The sequence below is a fragment of the Lynx rufus genome, unplaced genomic scaffold (assembly GCF_022079265.1).
Source record: "Lynx rufus isolate CCGP_SWC_20201006 ecotype Redwood Valley unplaced genomic scaffold, mLynRuf1.p SCAF_16, whole genome shotgun sequence".
NCBI lineage: Eukaryota > Metazoa > Chordata > Mammalia > Carnivora > Felidae > Lynx > Lynx rufus.
In genome coordinates, this window is record NW_025814830.1 from 13,503,832 (window position 1) to 13,524,932 (window position 21,101).

Below are 21,101 nucleotides of genomic sequence, written 5' to 3' on the forward strand. Positions count from 1 at the left end.
TAACAGCTCTGCTCTGTTATTTCTGAAGTTTCCTCTGACTTTTTTTGTAACGTTTATTTACTTTTGAGAGAGAGACAGAGTATAAGCGAGGGAGGGGCAGAGAGAGGGGGAAACACATAATCTGAAGCAGGCTCCAGGATCTGGGCTGTCAGCACAGAGCCCAATGCAGGGCTCAAACCTATGAACTGTGAGATCATGACCTGAGCCAAAGTTGGACACCTAACTGACTGTGCCACTCAGGCGTCCCCATGGATGTCCACACGCATCCATGTAGGCAGAGTCCCAGACCAAAGTAGATTCCACCAATCTATAGCTATACCATCTGAAACACATGGTCCCCCTGGCCACACATCAGGGAATAGAAAAACTAGAGAATTATGCAGTCCTGTCAGTGCCTCAGATTGAAGTGACACACATCACCGCAGCTCAGATTCCATTGGTCAAAACCAGTTTATGGCCTTGCCTAACTGCAAGAGTCTGGAACATGTCATCTATGTACCCAGAAGGAGAGGAAAACTGAATAATGGGGAAATAATAGTAATTAAATTAATGTCTGCCACACTGGCTAAGACCCATTTCTTTTTGTGTGTGTAGGAAGTTGCTTCTGTAAATTGTGATTTCTCTTTGGAGCAAGGAGGATATCCTGGATTGAGGGTTGACAAGAGGTCTGTGCACAGGTGAGTGAGCAGACTAACAAAAATGGAAGGCTTTCATATGAAAGCTCACTTCTGTGGGCATTCAGGAGCTTTATGTTATTATTTGAGAACAAGCCCCTAAAAGGCTGTAGAACTATAGAGAAAATCAATCTCCTTCAGCATATAAGTTCCCCAAAACACCTCACTGTCACTCATGAATCATTCCATTCATATTTCCTTTTATAATTCACCCCCCTGAACAAAGAGGAAGGCATAAATTATTTATGATTATAAAACATATGCTTAAGGGAAAACTTGAAAATATAGAAAAAAAACAAGATTCCCCCTGTAATTATACACACAGAGACAAATGTAAAAACGTAATTAAAAATTCTTTCAGTCCATCTTCTGTGCACACACACATGCATATATAGAACATATGTATATTTTTCCTATAAAAATAGGATTACACTACACTTACTACTTCGTTAGCTACCTTTTTTGTCCAGCATTGTTTAACATCTTAACACCAACAAATATATGTGTTCATTTTTTGGCAACAGTGTTCCCACTGTGTGGATATACTGTAATTTATTTATTTAACCAATCCTCCTTTTTAAGTTCTTTTCCAAGTTGTTTCCAGTGTCAGCAGTGTCTCCATCATGTAGCCCACACACATCTTTTGGATAGTCTCAGCTGTGGAATTGCTTCATCAGAGGACATACATAGTTTAATTTCTGTTAACATTGCCTTGTTGGAAGTTTACACAGCTAGAGCCCACTGTGTCTGTGATATGTTATAATAATCTCAAGTATTAGAGTCTGAAACAGAACTCATAATTGGTTTATTCAGACCTGCTCCTCTCAGGGTTCTTTGTGTTAAAAAATGACAACTTCATACTTCCATTTCCTCAAGCCAAATACCTTAGCATCATTATGGCTTCTTCCTCCTTTTTTTTTTTTTGTTTTTATTTTATACCTAAAATCAACAAATCCCATCAGCTCTACCTTCAGAGAATGTCTAATCTGATCAAGTCTCATCACTCCCCCCACCACCACCATCCCTAATGCAAGCCACCCTCACCCCTTGCCTGGATTACTACAGTTACCTACCTTCTCACAGGTCTCCCTGCTTCCCTCCCCTTGTCTTCTTCCTTCACTTTCTTTGCATGATCCTTTTAAATGTAAATCAGAGTGTGCCATTCCTTGTCTTAAACCTTTAGTGGCTTCCTGTCTTATTCAAGAATAAAAAGCAAAGTTCTTACAGTGGCCCACAAGCCCCATGTGATCAGCTTCCAGACACCTCTGTCACCCAAATGAGCTGCTGACTTTCTCTTGCACACTCCATTCCAGCCACCCTAGTCCCCTTTATTAATCAAAGAAAGTCTGCTCCTGCCTTGAGGCCTTTGCAGTTACTGTTCCCTATACTCTTAGATACCTGCATTTATCACTCCACTCACTCGGTGCTTACATATCACCTTCTCAATGAAAAGCCTTCTCAGGCCACCTTCCATTTCCCCAAAGCTCCCTATCCTCTAACGCTTCTTAATTTTTTTACATAGAATTTGGGCCACCTGACATATAAATAGTATCAATGTCAGTATATCAATATTTGTTATTGTCTCTTTCCATTAGAATGTGAGATCCACTGGGACAGGGACTGGATTTATTATCTTCCTCACACCTAGAACCATGCCAATTGAGGTAGGAGCTCAGTAAATCTGAAAGAATTTTTGACTCCTCTTTCTCCATCTCCGTATCTAATCAGATGCCAGAGCTTGTTGATTTTACTTCTGTACACCTTGAAATTATACCTTCCTTTTTATCTTCACTGCCATTATTCTTCATCAGGTCCTTTGTTTGCTTGCAAAAGTATAAGCACCTCTCAGTTGATCTCTCTGTCTCCAGTTTTACTCCTCTCCAATAAAATATTCTGGCCATATTGACCCTATCATTTCCCTCTTTAAATTCTTCAGTGGCCTTCCATTCATTAATGGGTGAAAAACAAACATTTATATATTCAGTTAGTAGTCATTGGACCCTTCTCCTCCAGATAGCATGGCAGGTGCCAGTCACAGTGATGATGATGCCTGGTCTTTGTCCTCATTGTTATTTTATTTCACTCATTCGCCTTCATTTTCCAACCCCTGATGTCATCGCCAGCATAAACTTCCTCTAGATTCTAAAACTAATTAAATTTAAATATAATTAAAAATTTAGAGAAAAATCCAGTTCCTCAGTCCTACTAGACACTTTTTACATACTTAGTGCATGTGGCTAATGCCAAATTATTGAGGGTACAGATGTGAAGATTTCCATGATCACAGAAAGATTTGGTGGACAGCACTAGTCTAGACCTTTCCCCAAACTACACAAGTCATTCCAAATTATTCTCTGCTCCCCAAATACACCATATACTTTTGGTCCACTATTTTTGTCACTTTTATTCATAGATCAGAATACTCTTCTGTACCTCTTCTGCCTATTAAAATTCTCTAATTTTGAAGTCCCAATTCATATTCTACAACGTAGAGGACATTTTCCTTGACCCCACTGCATTGAGAAAATTAGTCTTCCTTCTCACCCACCCCACCCACAAACCATGGGAAGCTTCTTGCACCTCTGATTAGAACCAGCATTACTATCCTCCTTAAAACCCCTGAGTTCTCAGGGTACCTGGGAGATTCAGTTGGTTAAGTGTCCAACTCGATCTCAGTTCAGGTCATGATGTCACAGTTTGCGAGATCGAGCCCCATATCCAGCTCTGCACTAACAACTCAGAACCTGCTTAAGATTCTCTCTCTCTTCCTGTCTCTCTGCTCCTCCCCCGTGCTCGCTTGCACACGCACTCTCTCTGTCTCTCTCCCTCTCTCTCTCTCTCTCTCAAAATAAATAAATTAAAAAAAAAAACACCTGAGTTCTCATTACTTTGAGGTACAGGCCATTTTCCATAGAACTCCACCCTTAACAAATACTAGAGGTGATATTCTGCAGGAAAGCAGTAGGGAAGGCTTAGATGGAAGATTAGGAGTGCTGGCCCAAGAGTCTTCTATAAATTGAGCTCCCATTCAGGTCAATACTCTGGATATGCAGGTGTGCTTGTAAGATACCTGTTTACTATTATTTTCTTGCTCCTGTCTGGTGAGTCCAGGCAGGGCTGGAGTCTTTGATGAGGCCTCTGGTGTAGGTGGTGTTCCTTTCTAGACTTAGAAGGAGGAAGTAGAGCCAAAGAAGTACCCAAGAGGTTTTGCCTGTTGAGCTCAGAGAAGCGGGAAGACTTAGTTTTAGGGATATCTTTTTCTCAAGGTTTGGCCTGCACAGGTATGCTATGTTTGTAACCTGTGGGTACTGTCCTCATCTTTAGAGGATAAAGTAAGCAAGTCTGAGTCTTGACACTCTTTGCAGCAGCTGCAGAGGAAGATCAGCTTGGAACAGGTGGGAGCCAGCTAGTCCCTGTGTAGGGTATAGATTAGCATCAGCAAGATGGGGGAATGTTCAGGCTGGAATCCCTCCTGCTGAGGTGGTTGGATTCTATGTGAGTGCTGGAGCGTATCTTCTTTGAATCCATTTTTTAGTTTCCCTGGAGTTTAGGGAGGGGCTGGGTTTTGTTAACTCTGTAGTTCTTGATATTAGTGTTGTGTGGTGGGACAAGGGGGAGGACAAGGGAAGCAGAGCAGGACATTGGAAGTACAGTTGTGTTAAGGTCGTCTATTTAGGAGTGCTCAGGCAAGCTCAGTTTATGAGAGATTTCCCTTTTTTCCCCCCTACTCTGCTTTTGCAGGACTCTGCACTTGTCCAAGAGAAGAATCTAAAGAAATCAGAGCAGCCCAGGTAGTTCTGAAAGCCATGGCACAGGTAAGCTGAAATTTCCTCTATCCTTGAAATAATCTCTCTTCCTTTCAAATCATGTGAACATTTGTGTTCTTTATCCTGAAACTTCCCTATCTCACTGAGCCCCATTCTTGTTCCCAGTTCCTCCATTCCAGGGATGGGTGATGGTGTTCCACTTCCCTTAGTGGCTCTCTCTTCTCCAACAGTGTAGACATATGGACACATGGCTCTTACCAGAGCAACAGTGGAGCAGAAATATATTGTCTTATAAGAAATTTGAGAGCCCCCTTTATCAGAACCCTGGTTGAGTGGGGCCAAAGATGAGATAACTTTGATCTTTTCCATTAATCTAGGTGGTTTCCTTTATTTTTAAATGTTACATCTTTAAAAATCATAAAAATAAATAAATAAATATCATAAATATTTCATACTACCAAAGAATATATATAAAAACATATTTATAACATGTATATGGTGTAAAAAATAATAAAGTATTGGGGTGCCTGGGTAGCTCAGTTGATTAAGCATCCATCTTTGGCTCAGGTTGTGATCTCCCAGCTTGTGGGTTCGAGCCCTGTCAGCACAGAGCCTGCTTGGGATCCTCTCTCTCTCCTCCTCTTTCTGTCCCTCCCCCACTTGCTAATGCACGCCCTCTCTCTCTCTCTCTCTCTCTCTCAAAATAGATAAACTTTAAAAGTAATAAAAAAGTATTGATGTACTCATTACCTAGACTAATGTACCATCTAAGCATCCCATATTCCCTTCCCAGATCATATTCCTTTCCACACTGCATTACTGTTCCTACCAATGGTTATGCTTGCCTTCAATTTTGTGTTTATCAGTCCTTTGATTTTTTTTTTAATTTTTTTTTTTAACGTTTATTTATTTTTGAGACAGAGAGAGACAGAGCATGAACGGGGAAGGGTCAGAGAGAGAGGGAGACACAGAATCAGAAGCAGGCTCCAGGCTCTGAGCTGTCAGCACAGAACCTGACGCGGGGCTCGAACTCACGGCACGCGAGATCATGACCTGAGCCAAAGTCGGACGCTTAACCGACCGAGCCACCCAGGCACCCCCAGTCCTTTGATTTTTATAATAGTTTTACCATATATGAATGCATACTAAGCAATATACTGCTGAGTGTTCTGTTTTCAAATTTTTGTGAAGTTATCTTACTCTATATTTTTGACCAGATTTTTTTCATTCAACACAATGTGCTTTCAAATCATTCATGTTAAATTGTGTAGCACTAGATTAGCAGTTCTCCAAGCATGGTCCAGGAAGACTCTGACACCCTCTCAAGAGATAATACCAACATGTTATTTGCCTTTCTGACTCATACTCTCCAATTAGTGTACAATGGAGTTTCTTAGAAGCTATATGATATATGTTATCCCAACAGACTGAATGCAGAAGTAGATGTGAAAAGCTAAGTGTCTTTTATTCAGCCAGTCATTAAAGAGATTGCAAAAATGTAAAACAAAGCTATTAAGTTTTTTTGACAATATTTTTTTTCATAAATTGTATGTTATGTTAACATGTAACAGGTTTATTATTGGTTATTTAAATAAATTAATAAATTAATATTTTTAAATTTCTCACTTTTAATTTCTAACCTGGTAATTATCGATAAATATAGCCAGCATTAACAGAGTTCTCTGAGGGGTGCCTGGGTGGCTCAGGCGGTTAAACATCCGACTCTTGGTATCAGCTCAGGTCATGATCTCACAGTTCATTGGATTGAGCCCTGCTGTCAGCACAGAGTCTGCTTAGGATTCTCTCTCTCTCCCTCTTTCTCTGCCCCTAACAGTTTTATTTATTGTATATATAATTTTGTACAAGGAAATTCACCCATATAAGTGTAAAGTTCTGTGGTGTTTAGTGTATTTATAGAGTTCTACAACCATCAGCACAATCCATTTTAGAACATTTTTATTACCCCCAAAAGAAATCCCATTTGCATTAGTCCCTCTCAACCACTCCTCCTCATCCACTGGCAACTGCTAATTTACTTTTCTATCTCTATGGATTTGCCTATTCGAGAGATTTCCTATGAGTAGAATCTTACAATATTTGCTCTTTTGTGTCTGGCTTTTTTCATGTAGTATGTTTTCAAGCTTCATCCATGTTGTAACATTTATCAGTACTTCATTCATTTTTATACCAAATTTTATTCTTTAGTTTATTTAGTTTACTTTTTTCTTTAGTTCATCAGTTTATGGACATTTGGGTTATTTCTGCTTTTTGTCTATCATGAATAATGCTGCTGTGAACATTGGTGTATACCAGGGTTTTAGGGTGGACATAACGTTTTCATTTCTCTATACCTACATAATTCTATGTTTAACATTTTGCGAAACTGCCAAAACGTTTCCAAAGTGGCTGCCGCATTTTACATACCTGTCAGCAATGTGTTCTGATTTCTCCACATCCTCACCAACATGTGTTATTTTGTCTTTTTTGGTAATAGCCATCCTAAAGGACATGAAGTGGCATCTTATTGTTATTTTGATTTTCATTTCCCTAATGATTAGTGCTATTGAACATCTTTTCATATGCTTATTGGCCATCTGTATATCTTCTTTGGAGAAATCAAATTCTTTGCTTAGTTTTTAATTTTTTTTTATTGTTGAATTGTAAGACTTCTTTATATATACTGGATCCTTACCAGTTATAAGATTTGTAAATATTTTCTCCCAATTTTGTGGTTTGGATTTTTACTTTCTTTTACTTTTTTTTTTTTTTTTTTTAAGTAATCTGCATCCCAGTCCTATATTTTAAGATAGAGATTTATAAGATATTTTGGATCCTATCTTTTTTTTTTTTCTCTCTCCATGGAGAAAGGGTAAAGGATTCATTTTTAAAAGCCTTTATTATTGGCAAGGCTTTTGTTTGCTGTGTATTTTGTATATGCTATTTTGTTTATTTGTAAGATCGCACTTAGCTAGATTTTGCTCGTTCCCAGGCCCTTGTAGAATATAGAAGAGTCCTACTGTATGAAAGAGGTTTTAGTTCCAGTTACAGGAATATTGAAATGAATGTAGGCCTCTAGCCAAATAAATGTGCTTATTATACTACCTTCATGGCATAGGCACTCCTCCATAGCTTGCTTGCTTGATCACCTCCTTCCTACAGTGCCCTTCTCCATATCTTCTTCTCTTTCTATCTTACAGACGTTTTCCTGGATGAGTCAGGTTGTCAATACCTGAACCTACTCATCAATTTTAACCTCATTAAAAATGGTACAGTTATTATGTGCCTCCTGATGGAAGCTATAGGAAGTACCCAGCACCACCTCTGACATATTCCTGCCCCTCCAAAAAACAATGTGAATCAGGCCTCCAGATCTAACTACCTTTTCACAGAAAGTATGGAAGTAAAGCAACATTTTAAACTGTTCCATGAAGATGCAATCAGCCAAGAATGTGGGAGATTCTACTGATTCAAATGTTTCTTTAATTAATAAATAACAATAAAAATTTTTGAAGGGTTTCTAGGGGCTCTTATAGATTCTAGAGACTTAAGGAAACCTACTCACTAAATGCAATGTGTGGATTTAATTTGAATCTTGATTTGAACAAACCAACTGTAAAAAATTACTTTTGAGAAGATTGGGGCAATTTGAAACTTGATCTGGTTATTAGGAAGTTATTGTTAATTTTATTAAGTATAATAATGATATTCTGGTTGTTATGCTTTTTTTTAAAAAAAGGGCTAATCTGCTAGGTACTAAAGTATTTATGGATAAAATACTATGATGTTTGGTATTTGGTATGTAAGATCTGCCTCAAAATACAGGAGGGGTTAAAAAAAAAGGAAATAAAACAAGATTTGAAAAGTCTTGCAAAGTCTTACTAATTGTTGAAGCAGAGCAATGGATTCATGGGAGTCATACCACTCTGTATACTTTGGTATATTTTTTGAAAAATTTTGTAATGTAAAAAATAAAAGCCCTCTCATTTACTAGTAATGCATGGGTTTATTATTTCAGGGGTTGGTAACATTCAGGGATGTGGCCATAGAGTTTTCTCAGGAAGAATGGAAGTGCCTGGAACCTGCCCAGAGAAACTTGTACAGGGATGTGACTCTGGAGAACTTCAGTAACTTGGTGTCACTAGGTAAGGATGTTATATAATCTAGGGCCAGACAGGAAACGAAGCTTCCAGGGACTGTAACAGTGGTAGGTTGTTATCACCTCTGGCAGGAAAAGGTAAAGGGAGGAAACTGCCCCTGGACAATGGTGAGAGCTAGAGTTATGGAGAAGGGCCTGGCTGGCAGCAACTGTAGCTGCCTCCAAAACTCCTGGGTCAGAGGAGAGAGGGAGAAGGATAAATACCCTGAGCTCTCTCATCCTACCCACTGGCCTTATGCTGATGCTTCCATATGCCAAACCCAATGAGAAACCACAGAGCCAGGATAGTACAGTCCCTCCAGGTAAGCTGTGTGGGGCACAGAGCAAGGAATGGATTGAGTGGGGAGGAGAGGGCAAATGGAGAATGACCACCATAGCTATCTACTCTAAATAACTCAGGACTAGCCTTCTGGAATTTCTGGTTTCTTCACAGTGAATTTCTAGGGAGACCTATAGGTTTCTGGCTAAATTTCTGCTCTCTGTTTCCAAGGGAATTCTTTGTGGTTTATGGATGTGCAAAGGGGTAGTTCCATTAGCACCTCTGTCTTCCTGTCCTTTGGACAAACTTTACACCTTCCTTCATTCCTTCCTTCATAATTGTCTCTTTCCTTGGTGACCAAGGGACTGTGTTTGAATTTTGGAACAGGACAATTATGCTCCATTTCTTTTCCTATTAACAGGACTTTCCATTTCTAAGCCTGACCTCATTTCCTTACTGGAGCAAGGGAGAGAACCCTGGATGATTGCAAATGATATGACAGGACCATGGTGTCCAGGTGAGTGAGGGGTGATCTAGTGGGGGAGGTCATTGGGAATGATAATAGCCAGTAGGTGAGTCAACTGACAGCAGTAACTTAAGTCATTACTGAGAGGCTCCCCTCCAAGGTGTACTGAAAACTGTAGAACAGCCTGAGACATGAAAACACAAAGAGCAGAGATTGTGTCAGCCTCAGCTCCCAAGGGAACCTTGCCCTTACCCCCATTATCCTTTCTTCTTGCATATTTTCCTCCCACTTCAAAAAGAACATGCTCCCTTTTTCCCCTGTTGCTCCACTTTTACCTGTACTTTGGATTCTTTTTCCTGCAAGCATCTTCATCCCTTAAAAAATACTTTTGGGGCGCCTGGGTGGCTCAGTCGGCTAAGCGTCCAACTTCAGCTCAGGTCATGATCTCCCAGTTTGTGGTTTTGAGCTCAGGGTTGGGATCTGTGCTGACAGCTCAGAGCCTGGAACCTGCTTCGGATTCTGTGTCTCCCTCTCTCTCTGCCCCTCCCCCACTCTCATTCTCTTTCTTTCAAAAATAAACATTAAAAAATTTTTTAAAATACTTATTTTCTTAAAACAGCTCATTTTACCCAATTCAGCAATTCATTTATTCTCTAAATGTTTGAGAGATAAGGTCATGTAATGGCTAAGGGACTGACTTGGGAATCAGATTGAGTTCAAATCTTAGCTCTGCCAATTACTGGATCTGTGAGTTTAGGTAAATTGCTTAAAATCTCTGTGCTTCAGTTTTCTCCTTGCAAATGAGATAAAAATAGAGCCCCCTTCATGTAATTATTATGGTTGTTATAGGAGTTGATAATGTGAAATGCCCAGAACAATGCCAGGCAGTAGTGACCATTAAATAAAAGTTATCAAGTATTATTAATTGGCACTTGCTGGGCAATACTGGTATCTTTGAATACTTATCAGTTAGCCCCCCCCCCCCAACTCCTCTGTTGTTGTAGTTATTTTTTTATTTTCATTGGGATTATTTTTTTCTCTAAAGAACACCTAAAAATTTCATTTTGTGTAGGTCTGTTCAATAAATTCTGTTTTTGACCGTATGAAAATGTCTTTGGGGAGACAGACTGGGTGGTTCAGTGGGTTAAGTGTCTGACTCTTGATCTCAACTCTGGTCATGATCTCACAGTTTGTGGGATTGAGCCCCACATCAGGCTTTGTTGTGACAGCACAGATTTTTCTCTCTCCCTCTCTGCCCCTCCTCACTTGTGTTCATACTCTCCCTCAAAACAAAACAAAACAAAAGGTCTTTACCTTCTTTCTCATAGGATATTTTATATATTTGTTTGTTTCATTTTAAAGATTTAATTTTTAAGTAATCTCTACCCTCAACATAGGGCTGGAATCACAACCCTGAGATCAAGATTCCCATGATATACTGACTGAACCAGCCAGTAGGGTATTTTATTTTTTAAAAAAAAATTTTTTTTTTCAACGTTTATTTATTTTTGGGACAGAGAGAGACAGAGCATGAACGGGGGAGGGGCAGAGAGAGAGGGAGACACAGAATCGGAAACAGGCTCCAGGCTCTGAGCCATCAGCCCAGAGCCTGACGCGGGGCTCGAACTCCCGGACTGCGAGATCGTGACCTGGCTGAAGTCGGACGCTTAACCGACTGCGCCACCCAGGCGCCCCAGGGTATTTTAAATGAGAATGGAATTAATGTGTTAGCAGGACTTTTCCAAAGAAGAAATCCTACCCCTGACTTTTCTCTTCCAATGTCATCACTAGGTCAAGTTGTTCCAATTTTGGAAAATGTTCTCTACATATATATATATTTTTAATTTTTAATGTTTATTTATTTTTGAAAGAGAGTAAGAGAGTGGGGGAGGGGTAGTGAGAGAGGGAGACACAGAATTGGAAGCAGGCTCCAGGCTCTGAGCTGTCAGCACAGAGCCCGACTCAGGACTCGGAACTCACGAGCTGCAAGGTCGTGAACTGAGCCGAAGTCAGACACTTCACCAACTGAGCCACCCAGGCACCCCTACATATATTTAAAACTAGTGTTACTTGGAAAGGAAACTTGCCTCTCTGTTTATCTCTCATCGTTTTGATTATATGATTTAGAATCTGCATGTCCTTTTTTTTTTTTTTTAATGTTTATTTATGCTGGGGAAGGGCACAAAGGGAGGGTGAAGAGGATTCAAAGAGGGCTCTGTGCTGACAGCAGAGAGCCTAATGCAGGGCTTGAACCCACAAACTGTGAGATAATGACCTGAGCCGAAGTCAGACACTTAACCCAACTGAGCCACTTAGGCGCTCAAATCTGCATGTCCTTTTAACTTTCTCTGTACTGGTGCTATGAAGTTCTAAGAACTGTTTCTTGTATTATATGTAATGTTGTTGTATTTTACATTTTTGTAAAACTTGAATTATATTTTTTCTGATACTCCATCAAATGCCCTCTTTTTTTGGTCTAAAAATTATGACATATCTTTGTGTATCCTTTTTTTAAAAAGTCACAGCCTCTTGAAGTGTGTCCATGTACTCAAGATTCTGTTAGAGTTTCTTCTTGGAATCAATCCAAGATTCTTTCACTTTAACAAGGGGATTCAATCTATTCTCATTATTGTAATGACTAATGTGTCTATTCTTATTCCTGTCATTTTATTTCATATGTTCTGTTCTTCACTTCTATTTCTGGCTATTTCCATTCTGCTCACCTTTGATTATCCCTCTTTCTACCCTCAAATGATTTTAAAGTTGTACTTCCTATTGCTTTGAAAGAATAGTCTTTAATATGACTTTTAAAAATTGGGGTACCTTGGTGGTTTAGTAGGTTAAGCATCTGACTCTTGATATTGTCTCAGGCCGTGACATCCCAATAGTGAGATTGAGCCCTGCTTAGGGCTCCTTGCTGTGTGTAGAGCCTGCTTGGGGTTCTTTCTCTCCCTCTCTCTCTGCCCCTGCCCCACTTGCATGTATGAGCGCTCACTAAATAAATAAATAAATAATCATAAATTTAAAAGGTACTTAAAACTGTGTTTCTTTACCTACCTCAAGACTGAAATTGAATTTTTTTCTTTTTAGTAAAGTTTTTAACTTTTTTATTTTGAATAATTTTTAGGCTTATAGAAAACTAGCAAAATTGTTAGAATTCCCATATGCCTTTCCTCCAGCTTCCACTAATGTTAACATTTTACATAACCATAGTACAGTTATCAAAACTAGGAAATTACCATTGGTACAGTAGTATTAACCAATATAGATGTTATTAGAATTTTGTCAGATTTTCCCCTAATGTTCTCTTTCTGTCCTAGGATCCAGTCCCAGATCCCCTGTTACATTTAGTTATTGTGTCTCCTTAGCATCTTCTAATCTGTGATAGTTCTTCAGTCTTTCATGACCTTGTTACTTTTGATGAGTACTATTGTGGAGAGTACTTGGTGTTAACATGGTTTAATACTGGTGGTGTTAAACTTGATCACTTGGTTAAGGTAGTGTCTCTTGTGTTTGTCCCTATAAAGTTACTATTTTTCCATCTGTAATTGGTAATTATCTTGGGGGGAGATACTTTGAGAATATACATTTTGCCTACTGATTTTAGCATCCATTGGTGGATCTTCTCTGTAGCAGTTATTACAATAGTGTTGCCTCGTGTTGATTTTCTTTGTACCTTATTCCTTCTAAATTTATTAATTGGAATTCTCCTGTAAGAAAAAGCTGTCCCTTCCCCCTCTCCCATTCATTTATTTATTCAGTGATTTATTTTTATTAATAGGGGCTCATGGGTATTTATTATATTCTATGGGTTGTAGCCCAGTACAATTGAAGAAAATAAATACATTATTTATTTTGTTGTTCAAATTATTCAAGCTTTGGCCATTGGGAACACCTTCAGGTTGTTCCTGGGTTCTCTTGACATGTCCTCATTCTGTTTTGAGGACTTCCTTATTTTACCACAGCATGTTTCAGTTTTGTCTTGTATTTTTCCTGCCCCAGCCATTCCTCAAAGAAGCCCTGGTTTCTTTTATTGGAGAATGGTATGAAATAGCATCTTTGAATGTCTTTTTCTGAGCAAAGTAAGACTTTTACCATATTTTACTTCCCTGTGCCTTACCAGGGTTTGGCAAACTACAATCAGTGGGTCAGATACAGCCCGTGGCCACTTCTTGTACCACCTACAAACTAAGAATAGTTTCTACATTTTGAAAGGGCTTAAAGGTAGATAGATAGATAGATAGATAGATAGATAGATAGATAGATAGATAGGGCTTAAAGATAGATAGACAGACAGACGGACACACACCCACATGCATGCATGCATATGCTACAGACACCTTATGTGGTCCACAAAGCCTAAAACATTTACTATCTGGTCCTTTCCAGAAAAAGTTTGTTGGCCCTTGCCTAGATTCATCCTCACCCTTACCCCATTCTGATTTTGTTTTAATGATCTGGAATTCTAGTTTCATACTATTGTTGTTCTTATATTTCATAAATTTATTATTATTTTTTTAATTTTTTATTTTTGAGAGGGAGAGGGAGAGGGAGAAGCTGGTGGGAGCAGAGAGAGAGGGAGACCAAGAATCCACAGCAGGCTCGAGGCTCTGAGCTGTCAGCACAGAGCCTGATTTGGGGCTCAAACCCATGAACCATGAGATCATGACCTGAGCCGAAGTCAGATGTTTAACCAGCTGAGGCACCCAGGCACCCCTATTTATTTATTTTGAGAGAGAGACAGAGAGGGCATGCACATGCGCAAGCAGGGGAGGGGCAGAGAGAGAGGGAGAGAGAATCCCAAGCAGGCTCCATGCTGACAGCACAGAGCCCAACATGAGGCTTGAACCCACAAACCATGAGATCATGACCTGAGACGAAATCAAAGAGTCAGATGCTTAACCAACTGAGCCACCCAGGCTTCCCTAGCCATTTTTAAGTATACAATCCAGTAGCATTAATTACATTCCCAATGTTGGGCACCCATCACCACTACCCCAGAACTTACTCATTATCCCAAATAAAAACTCTATCCATGAAACAATGACTGTCTATTTTCCCTTTCTCCCAGCCCTTAGTTACCTCTGTTCTGCTTCCTGTCTTTATAAATGTGACTATTCTAGGTATCTCATGTATTTCATATAGCATAATGTTTTCAAGGTTCATCCATGTTGTAGCACTTACCAGAATTTTTAGAAAAGCTGAGTGTTTTCTATTGTGTGTATATACCACATTCTGTTTATCCATTTGTCTATTGATGGATGCTTGGGTTCTTTCCACCTTTTGGCTATTGTGAATAATGTTCCTGTGACCGTGGATATACAGGTATTTAAGTGCCTGTTTTCACTTCTTTTGGGTATATACCTAAGAGTGGGATTGTTGGATCAGATGATAATTGTATGATTAACTTTTTTGAGAATATTTTCTCAATTTTTAAAGAACTTTTCATAAATCATAAAGATTATCCCATTACCTGCCATATAAGTTTAAGGGGGTACCTGGATAGCTCAGTTGGTTGAGCGTCCGACTTTGGCTCAGGTCATGATCTCATGGTTCATGGGTTCAAGCCCCATGTTGGGCTCTGTGCTGACAGCTCAGAGCCTAGAGCCTGCTTCAGATTCTGTGTCTCCCTCTCCCTCTGCCCCTCCTCTACTTCACTCTATCTCTCAAAAATAAACATTTAAAAAAAATTTTTTTTAAGTTTTAAGTATTTCCCTGTCACTTGTCTTTTGATTTTACTTTTGGTGTTTTTTGTTCATGTGCAAGTTTTGTTTTCTTTTGTTTTTCACCTTTACATATGGAATTTACTAGTCTTCGCTTTGGTTCCTTTTGGAATTTGAGTCATTGTTTCATTGTTAGGTTTCCCCATATCTAGGTTATAAAGTATCTACTTTGTTTCCTCCTAGTATTTGTATGGTTTCCATTTTCTTTTAACATTAAAACTCTACTTGGAGTTTGTTCTGGTATATGGTGGCATAACATATGGATACATTTTTTTTTTAATGACAAATTTGTATCTAATTTATTTATTTTTATTTTTTTTTAATTTACATCCAAGTTAACATACAGTGTAATAATAATTTCAGGAATAGAATTTAGTGATTCATCACTTACATATAACACCCAGTTCTCATCCTAACAAATGTCCTCCTTAGCTCATTTAGCCCATCCTCCCACCCAAAACCCCTCTAGCAACCCTCAGTTTGTTCTCTGCATTTGTCTCTTATGGTTTGTCTCTCTCCTGTTTTCATATTATTTTTGCTTCCCTTCCTTTATGTTCATCTGTTTTATATCTTAAATTCCACATATGAGTGAAATCATATGATATTTGTGTTTCTCTAACTGACTTATTTTGCTTAACATAATATACTCCAGGGCACCTGGGTGGCTCAGTCAGTTAAGTATCTGATTTCAGCTCAGGTCATGATCTCGCAGTTCGCAAGTTCAAGCTCCGCGTCAGGCTCTGTGCTGACAGCTCAGAGCTTGGAGCCTGCTTCAGATTCTGTCTTCCCTTCTCTCTGCCCCTCCCATACTCATGCTCTATCTCTCTCTGTTTCTCAATAATAAATAAATGTTTAAAAAAAAATTTTTTTAAATACACTCTAGCTCCATCCACATTGTTGCAAATGGCAAGATTTCTTTTTTTTTTTTTGATTGCCAAGTAATATTCCATTGTGTATACACACCACATCTTCTTTATCCATTCATCAGTCAGTGGACATTTGGGTTCTTTCCATACGTTGGCTATTGTTGATGGTGCATGTGCCCCTTTGGAACAGCACTCCTGTATCCTTTGGATAAGCACCTAGTAGTGTGATTGCTGGGTCATAGGGTAGTTCTATTTTTAATTTTTTGAGGAACCTCCATACTGTTTTCCAAAGTGGCTGCACCAGTTTGCATCCCCACCAGCAGTGCAAAAGGGTTCCTTTTTCTCTGTATCCTCACCAACATCTGTTGTTGCCTGAGTTGTTAATTTTGGCCATTCTGACAGGTGTGAGGTGATATCTAATTGTGGTTTTGATTTGTATTTCCCTGATGATGAGTGATGTTGAGCATCTTTTAATGTGTCTATTAGCCCTCTGGATGTCTTCTTTGGAAAAGTGTCTATGCATGTCTTTTGCCTATTTCTTTACTGGATTATTTGTTTTTTGGGTGTTGAGTTTGATAAGTTCTTTATAGATTTTGGATAATAACCCTTTATTTGATATGTCATTTGCAAATATCTTCTCCCATTCCATTGTTTGCCTTTTAGTTTTGCTGATTGTTTCCTTCACTGTGCAGAAGCTTTTTGTCTTGATGAGGCCCCAACAGTTCATTTTTGCTTTCATTTCCCTTGCCTCTGTAGACATGTCACATAAGAAGTTGCTATGGCTGAGGTCAAACAGGTTGTTGCCTGTTTTCTCCTCTAGGATTTTGATAGCTTCCTGTCTTATGTTTAGGTCTTTCCTCCATTTTGAGTTTATTTTTGAGTATGGTGTAAGAAAGTGGCCCTTGTTCATTCTTCTGCATGTTGCTCTCCAGTTTTCCCAACGCCATTTGCTGAAGAGAGTGTCTCTTTTCCATTGGATATTCTTCCCTGCTTTGTCAAAGATTAGTTGGCCAAATGTTTGTGGGTCCATTTCTGGGTTCTCTGTTCTGTAGAGATCTATGTACTTCATTGGTCTATGTGTCTGTTCTTGTGCCAGTACCATACTGTCTTGATGGTACTTGATGGTACTTGTCAAGCTTTGTAATACAGCTTGAAGTCCGGGATTGTGATGCCTCCAGATTTGGTTTTCTTTTTCAGGATTGCTTTGGCTATTCGGGGTATTTTCTGATTCCATGCAAATTTTAGGATTTCTGTTCTAGCTCTGTGAAGAATGCTGGTGTTATTTTTATAGGGATTGCATTGGATATGTAATTTGCTTTGTATTGGCATTTTAACAATATTTGTTCTTCCCACCCATGAGCATGGAATGTTTTTCCTTTTTTTGTGTGTGTCTTCTTCAATTTCTTTCATAAGCTTTCTATAGTTTTCAGTGTATAGATTTTTCACCTCTTTGGTTAGGTTTATTCTTAGGTATTTTATGGTTTTTGGTGATAGATACACTTTTATCTTTTTCCAAATGAGTATCCTGTTGTCCAAACTTTATTTATTACAAAAATTATTCTTTTCCCCTTTGAAATACCACCTTTATAATAAATTCAATTTCCATATAAACTCCAGTCTCTTTCTGGCTTTCTATTGTGTTCTACTTATCTGTCTCTAGAATGCAGTATTTGTTCATCAAACAACCCATTATTAAAAGTTTATTATATACTAGGGTTTGGTTACAAAAGCTAGTGAGAAAGGCTGTATTTTTACCTTTGGGGATATTTAGGAGGAACAAAACAAAAAGATCAACAGATGAATAAGTAAATGAAAATCTAATTACAACTGATAAAAGTATTATGAAGGCAGTACAAGATGTGGAAGAGAGACCTATATAAAAATTAAGAACACCCAGCTTAATTTCTTTTGCTCCCTTCTGGCACCTCATCATATTTGTGCTTTCATGTACTCTTTAGAAATTGCACAGCAATATTTGAGACTTACATAAGCCATTCACTTTTTAAGGTTATTTTCATTTTGTCTCTCTAGTCAGCTATAAAATTTTTTGTTTCTCTTAATGAAGCTTGCTTGTATTTTCTTTTCTTTTCTTTTCTTTCTTTCTTTCTTTTTTTCTTTTTCAGAGCTGGAGTCCAGGTGTGAGAAATTTCCACAAAAAGATATTTTTGAAGTAGAGTCATTCAATTGGGAGATCATGGAAAGCCTTAAATGCTGTGATTTTGAGGGCTCCAGTTTTGGAGATGACTGGGAGTGCAAAGGCCAATTTGAAAGACAACGAGTAACTCAGGAATGCTGTTTCAAGCAAGTAAAAATCACATATGAAAACATGCCCACTTTTGAGCATCATACATCCCTCACTTTACATCAGAACAATGAGATTGGTGAGAAACTGATCGAATGTAATGAGTGTGGGAAAGCATTTAGCCGTGGCTCACACCTTATTCAGCATCAGAAAACTCATACTGGTGAAAAACCATTTGACTGTAAGGAATGTGGGAAGGCCTTTAGTCGTGCCTCACACCTTGTTCAACATCAGAGAATTCATACAGGTGAGAAACCTTATGATTGTAAGGAATGTGGGAAGGCCTTTGGTCGTACTTCAGAACTTATTCTACATCAAAGACTTCATACTGGTGTCAAACCCTATGAATGTAAAGAATGTGGAAAGACCTTTAGACAGCATTCACAACTTATTCTGCATCAAAGAACTCACACGGGTGAGAAACCCTATGTATGTAAAGACTGTGGGAAGGCTTTTATTCGTGGCTCACAACTTACTGTTCATCGGAGAATTCATACGGGTGCGAGACCCTATCAGTGTAAAGAATGTGGGAAAGCCTTCAGACAGCATTCACAGCTTACTGTCCACCAGAGGATTCATACTGGTGAGAAACCCTATGAGTGTAAGGAATGTGGGAAGGGCTTTATTCATAGCTCAGAAGTTACTCGACATCAAAGAATTCATTCTGGGGAGAAACCCTACGAATGTAAGGAATGTGGGAAGGCTTTTAGACAACATGCACAGCTTACACGACATCAGAGGGTTCATACTGGTGACAGACCCTATGAATGTAAGGACTGTGGGAAGGCCTTTAGTCGTAGTTCATACCTTATTCAACATCAAAGAATTCATACAGGTGACAAACCCTATGAATGTAAGGAATGTGGGAAAGCCTTTATCCGTGTTTCACAACTGACTCATCATCAGCGAATTCATACTTGTGAGAAACCCTATCAATGTAGGGAATGTGGAATGGCCTTTATTCGTAGTTCACAACTTACTGAACATCAGAGAATTCATCCTGGTATCAAACCTTATGAATGTAGAGAATGTGGGCAGGCCTTTATTCTTGGCTCGCAGCTCATCGAACACTACAGGATCCATACTGGTTAGAAAGCCTTGAATGTTAAGGGTATAGGGAAGCCTTTACATGGATTTCACACCTGACTCAATATTAGGTAATGTGTAATGTAATGTGATTAATGTCAGAAAACCCTCACTTGTCATTTCCATTACGGAACATGGGATTATTCCTACCAGAAGAAAATTCAATAAATGGAGGAATTCTTTTTGCCTCACACTCACTGCTTACTAAGCATCAGAAAACTTATGCTGAAAAAAATATTAATGTGACTATAGAAAACCTTTCTGTTACCACACAAAATGTGTTAAACTTCTGAGAATTCCTAAGAGAAAATGACCCTTTTAAGGTATTTTCTGAATGTGCCTTTTACCATGATATACATATTATTTAGTATTATCTAAGTTCCACCAGTTACCGACTGTATAGCATTGAACAAATTATGCAATCTTCCTGTTTCTCAGTTTACTTACTTTTAAGCAGTAATCATTATACTTACCTGATAGAGTTCTCCTGAGGACTATCAGATATTTTTTATAAACCCTATATATAGTTCAATAAATATTAGTTATTGTTGTTAATTTATAACAGTATTACTGTTAAGGAGTTCATGTGAGAGAAGGGCCTTATGAATGTGCCAAATAACAAAAAGCCTTCATAACCACTTGTTAACAATAATTCATTCTGGAAAACATACTAAAGTATAATTAGCATAAGAAGGTCTTCATGATATTGAAAGCTAGGAAGTCACAAGATTAGAAATTAACAGAAGAGTAGCCAAAAGAAATCGACCCACTTAGAAATCTAAAGCCACTTCCAAGTATAACTCAAGAGCAGTCAAAAAATTCTATACATCAAAACCAGTTCCGTACAGCCAAAGCTATGTTCCTGTCACCCCAGGATTGAAGGTAAGGGCTTTGTTCTCCAAATGTAGATCTCCAGCACTTACTCATTGCCAGTCACATACTAAGCCTATTGAATGGATGAATGGTCAACTCTAAAAATTAGAGGGAAATTACCACATAAACCCATATCAATAGTAAGAATGATAATTAAAAATAAAAAGTAAAAAACAACAGTAGGCTGAATCTGAAGGTTGTTTATTTAACAATATAATAAGATGGAAGACTGACAACTCTGAACTAGAAGAAAAACATTTAGCCTTATGAATAAGGCAGGGGTGGGTATTTCTTTTAAATAGCTACTATGCCTGGCTTTAATGTATTTGGAAATTTAAAGAGAATGGATTTTTACAAAAGTATCAAAACTGGCTTAAGAAGACATGGAATACCTGAATGATTGTAGAAGGACATAAAAAGACATCAAAGCTCTTCCCTTTAAAAACAGTTTAGCCTACTAAAACTTCAAGGAACAGATAGATAATCCCTGAGAGAAGCTTGCCAGTTCATTTCCAAGGCTAAATAAAACTATGATTAAAAAAAAAAAAAAAAGGATAGCTCCCAAGAAACAAATTGTAGATGATCATCATTTGTAAAAATAAATATAAATAAAATTGCTGCTAATTGAATCCAATCTCTTCAAAGTTAGAAGCTAATTAAAAAAAAATTTTTTTTAATGTTTATTTTTGAGAAAGAGTGCGAGTGGAGAAGAGACAGAGAGAGAGGGAGAGTCTGAAGCAGGCTCCAGGATCTGAGCTGTCAGCACAGAGCCTGACATGGGGCTAAAGTTAGAAGCTAATTTTATTTTTTTTTTTTTTAAATTTTTTTTCAACGTTTTTATTTATTTTTGGGACAGAGAGAGAGACAGAGCATGAACGGGGGAGGGGCAGAGAGAGAGGGAGACACAGAATCGGAAACAGGCTCCAGGC

At 38.4% G+C, this 21,101-nt stretch overlaps 1 protein-coding gene across 2 annotated transcripts; it reads left to right on the forward strand.

Annotated features, from left to right (window-relative positions):
• Window positions 1-594: 594 nt before the first annotated feature.
• On the forward strand, window positions 595-20,897 carry ZNF565 (zinc finger protein 565). 2 transcript variants are annotated; one of them, XM_047078168.1, is made up of 6 exons: window positions 595-677; window positions 2,270-2,338; window positions 4,416-4,489; window positions 8,457-8,583; window positions 9,278-9,373; window positions 18,035-20,897. In XM_047078168.1, exons 3-6 carry the CDS (start codon window positions 4,481-4,483, stop codon window positions 19,303-19,305), a joined length of 1,503 nt encoding a protein of 500 aa, XP_046934124.1. In that variant the 5' UTR covers window positions 595-677; window positions 2,270-2,338; window positions 4,416-4,480; the 3' UTR covers window positions 19,306-20,897. The 2 variants fall into 2 exon arrangements, with proteins under 2 accessions (XP_046934124.1, XP_046934125.1); XM_047078169.1 differs by lacking the exon at window positions 2,270-2,338 and having other exon boundaries at window positions 601-677.
• Window positions 20,898-21,101: the final 204 nt, after the last annotated feature.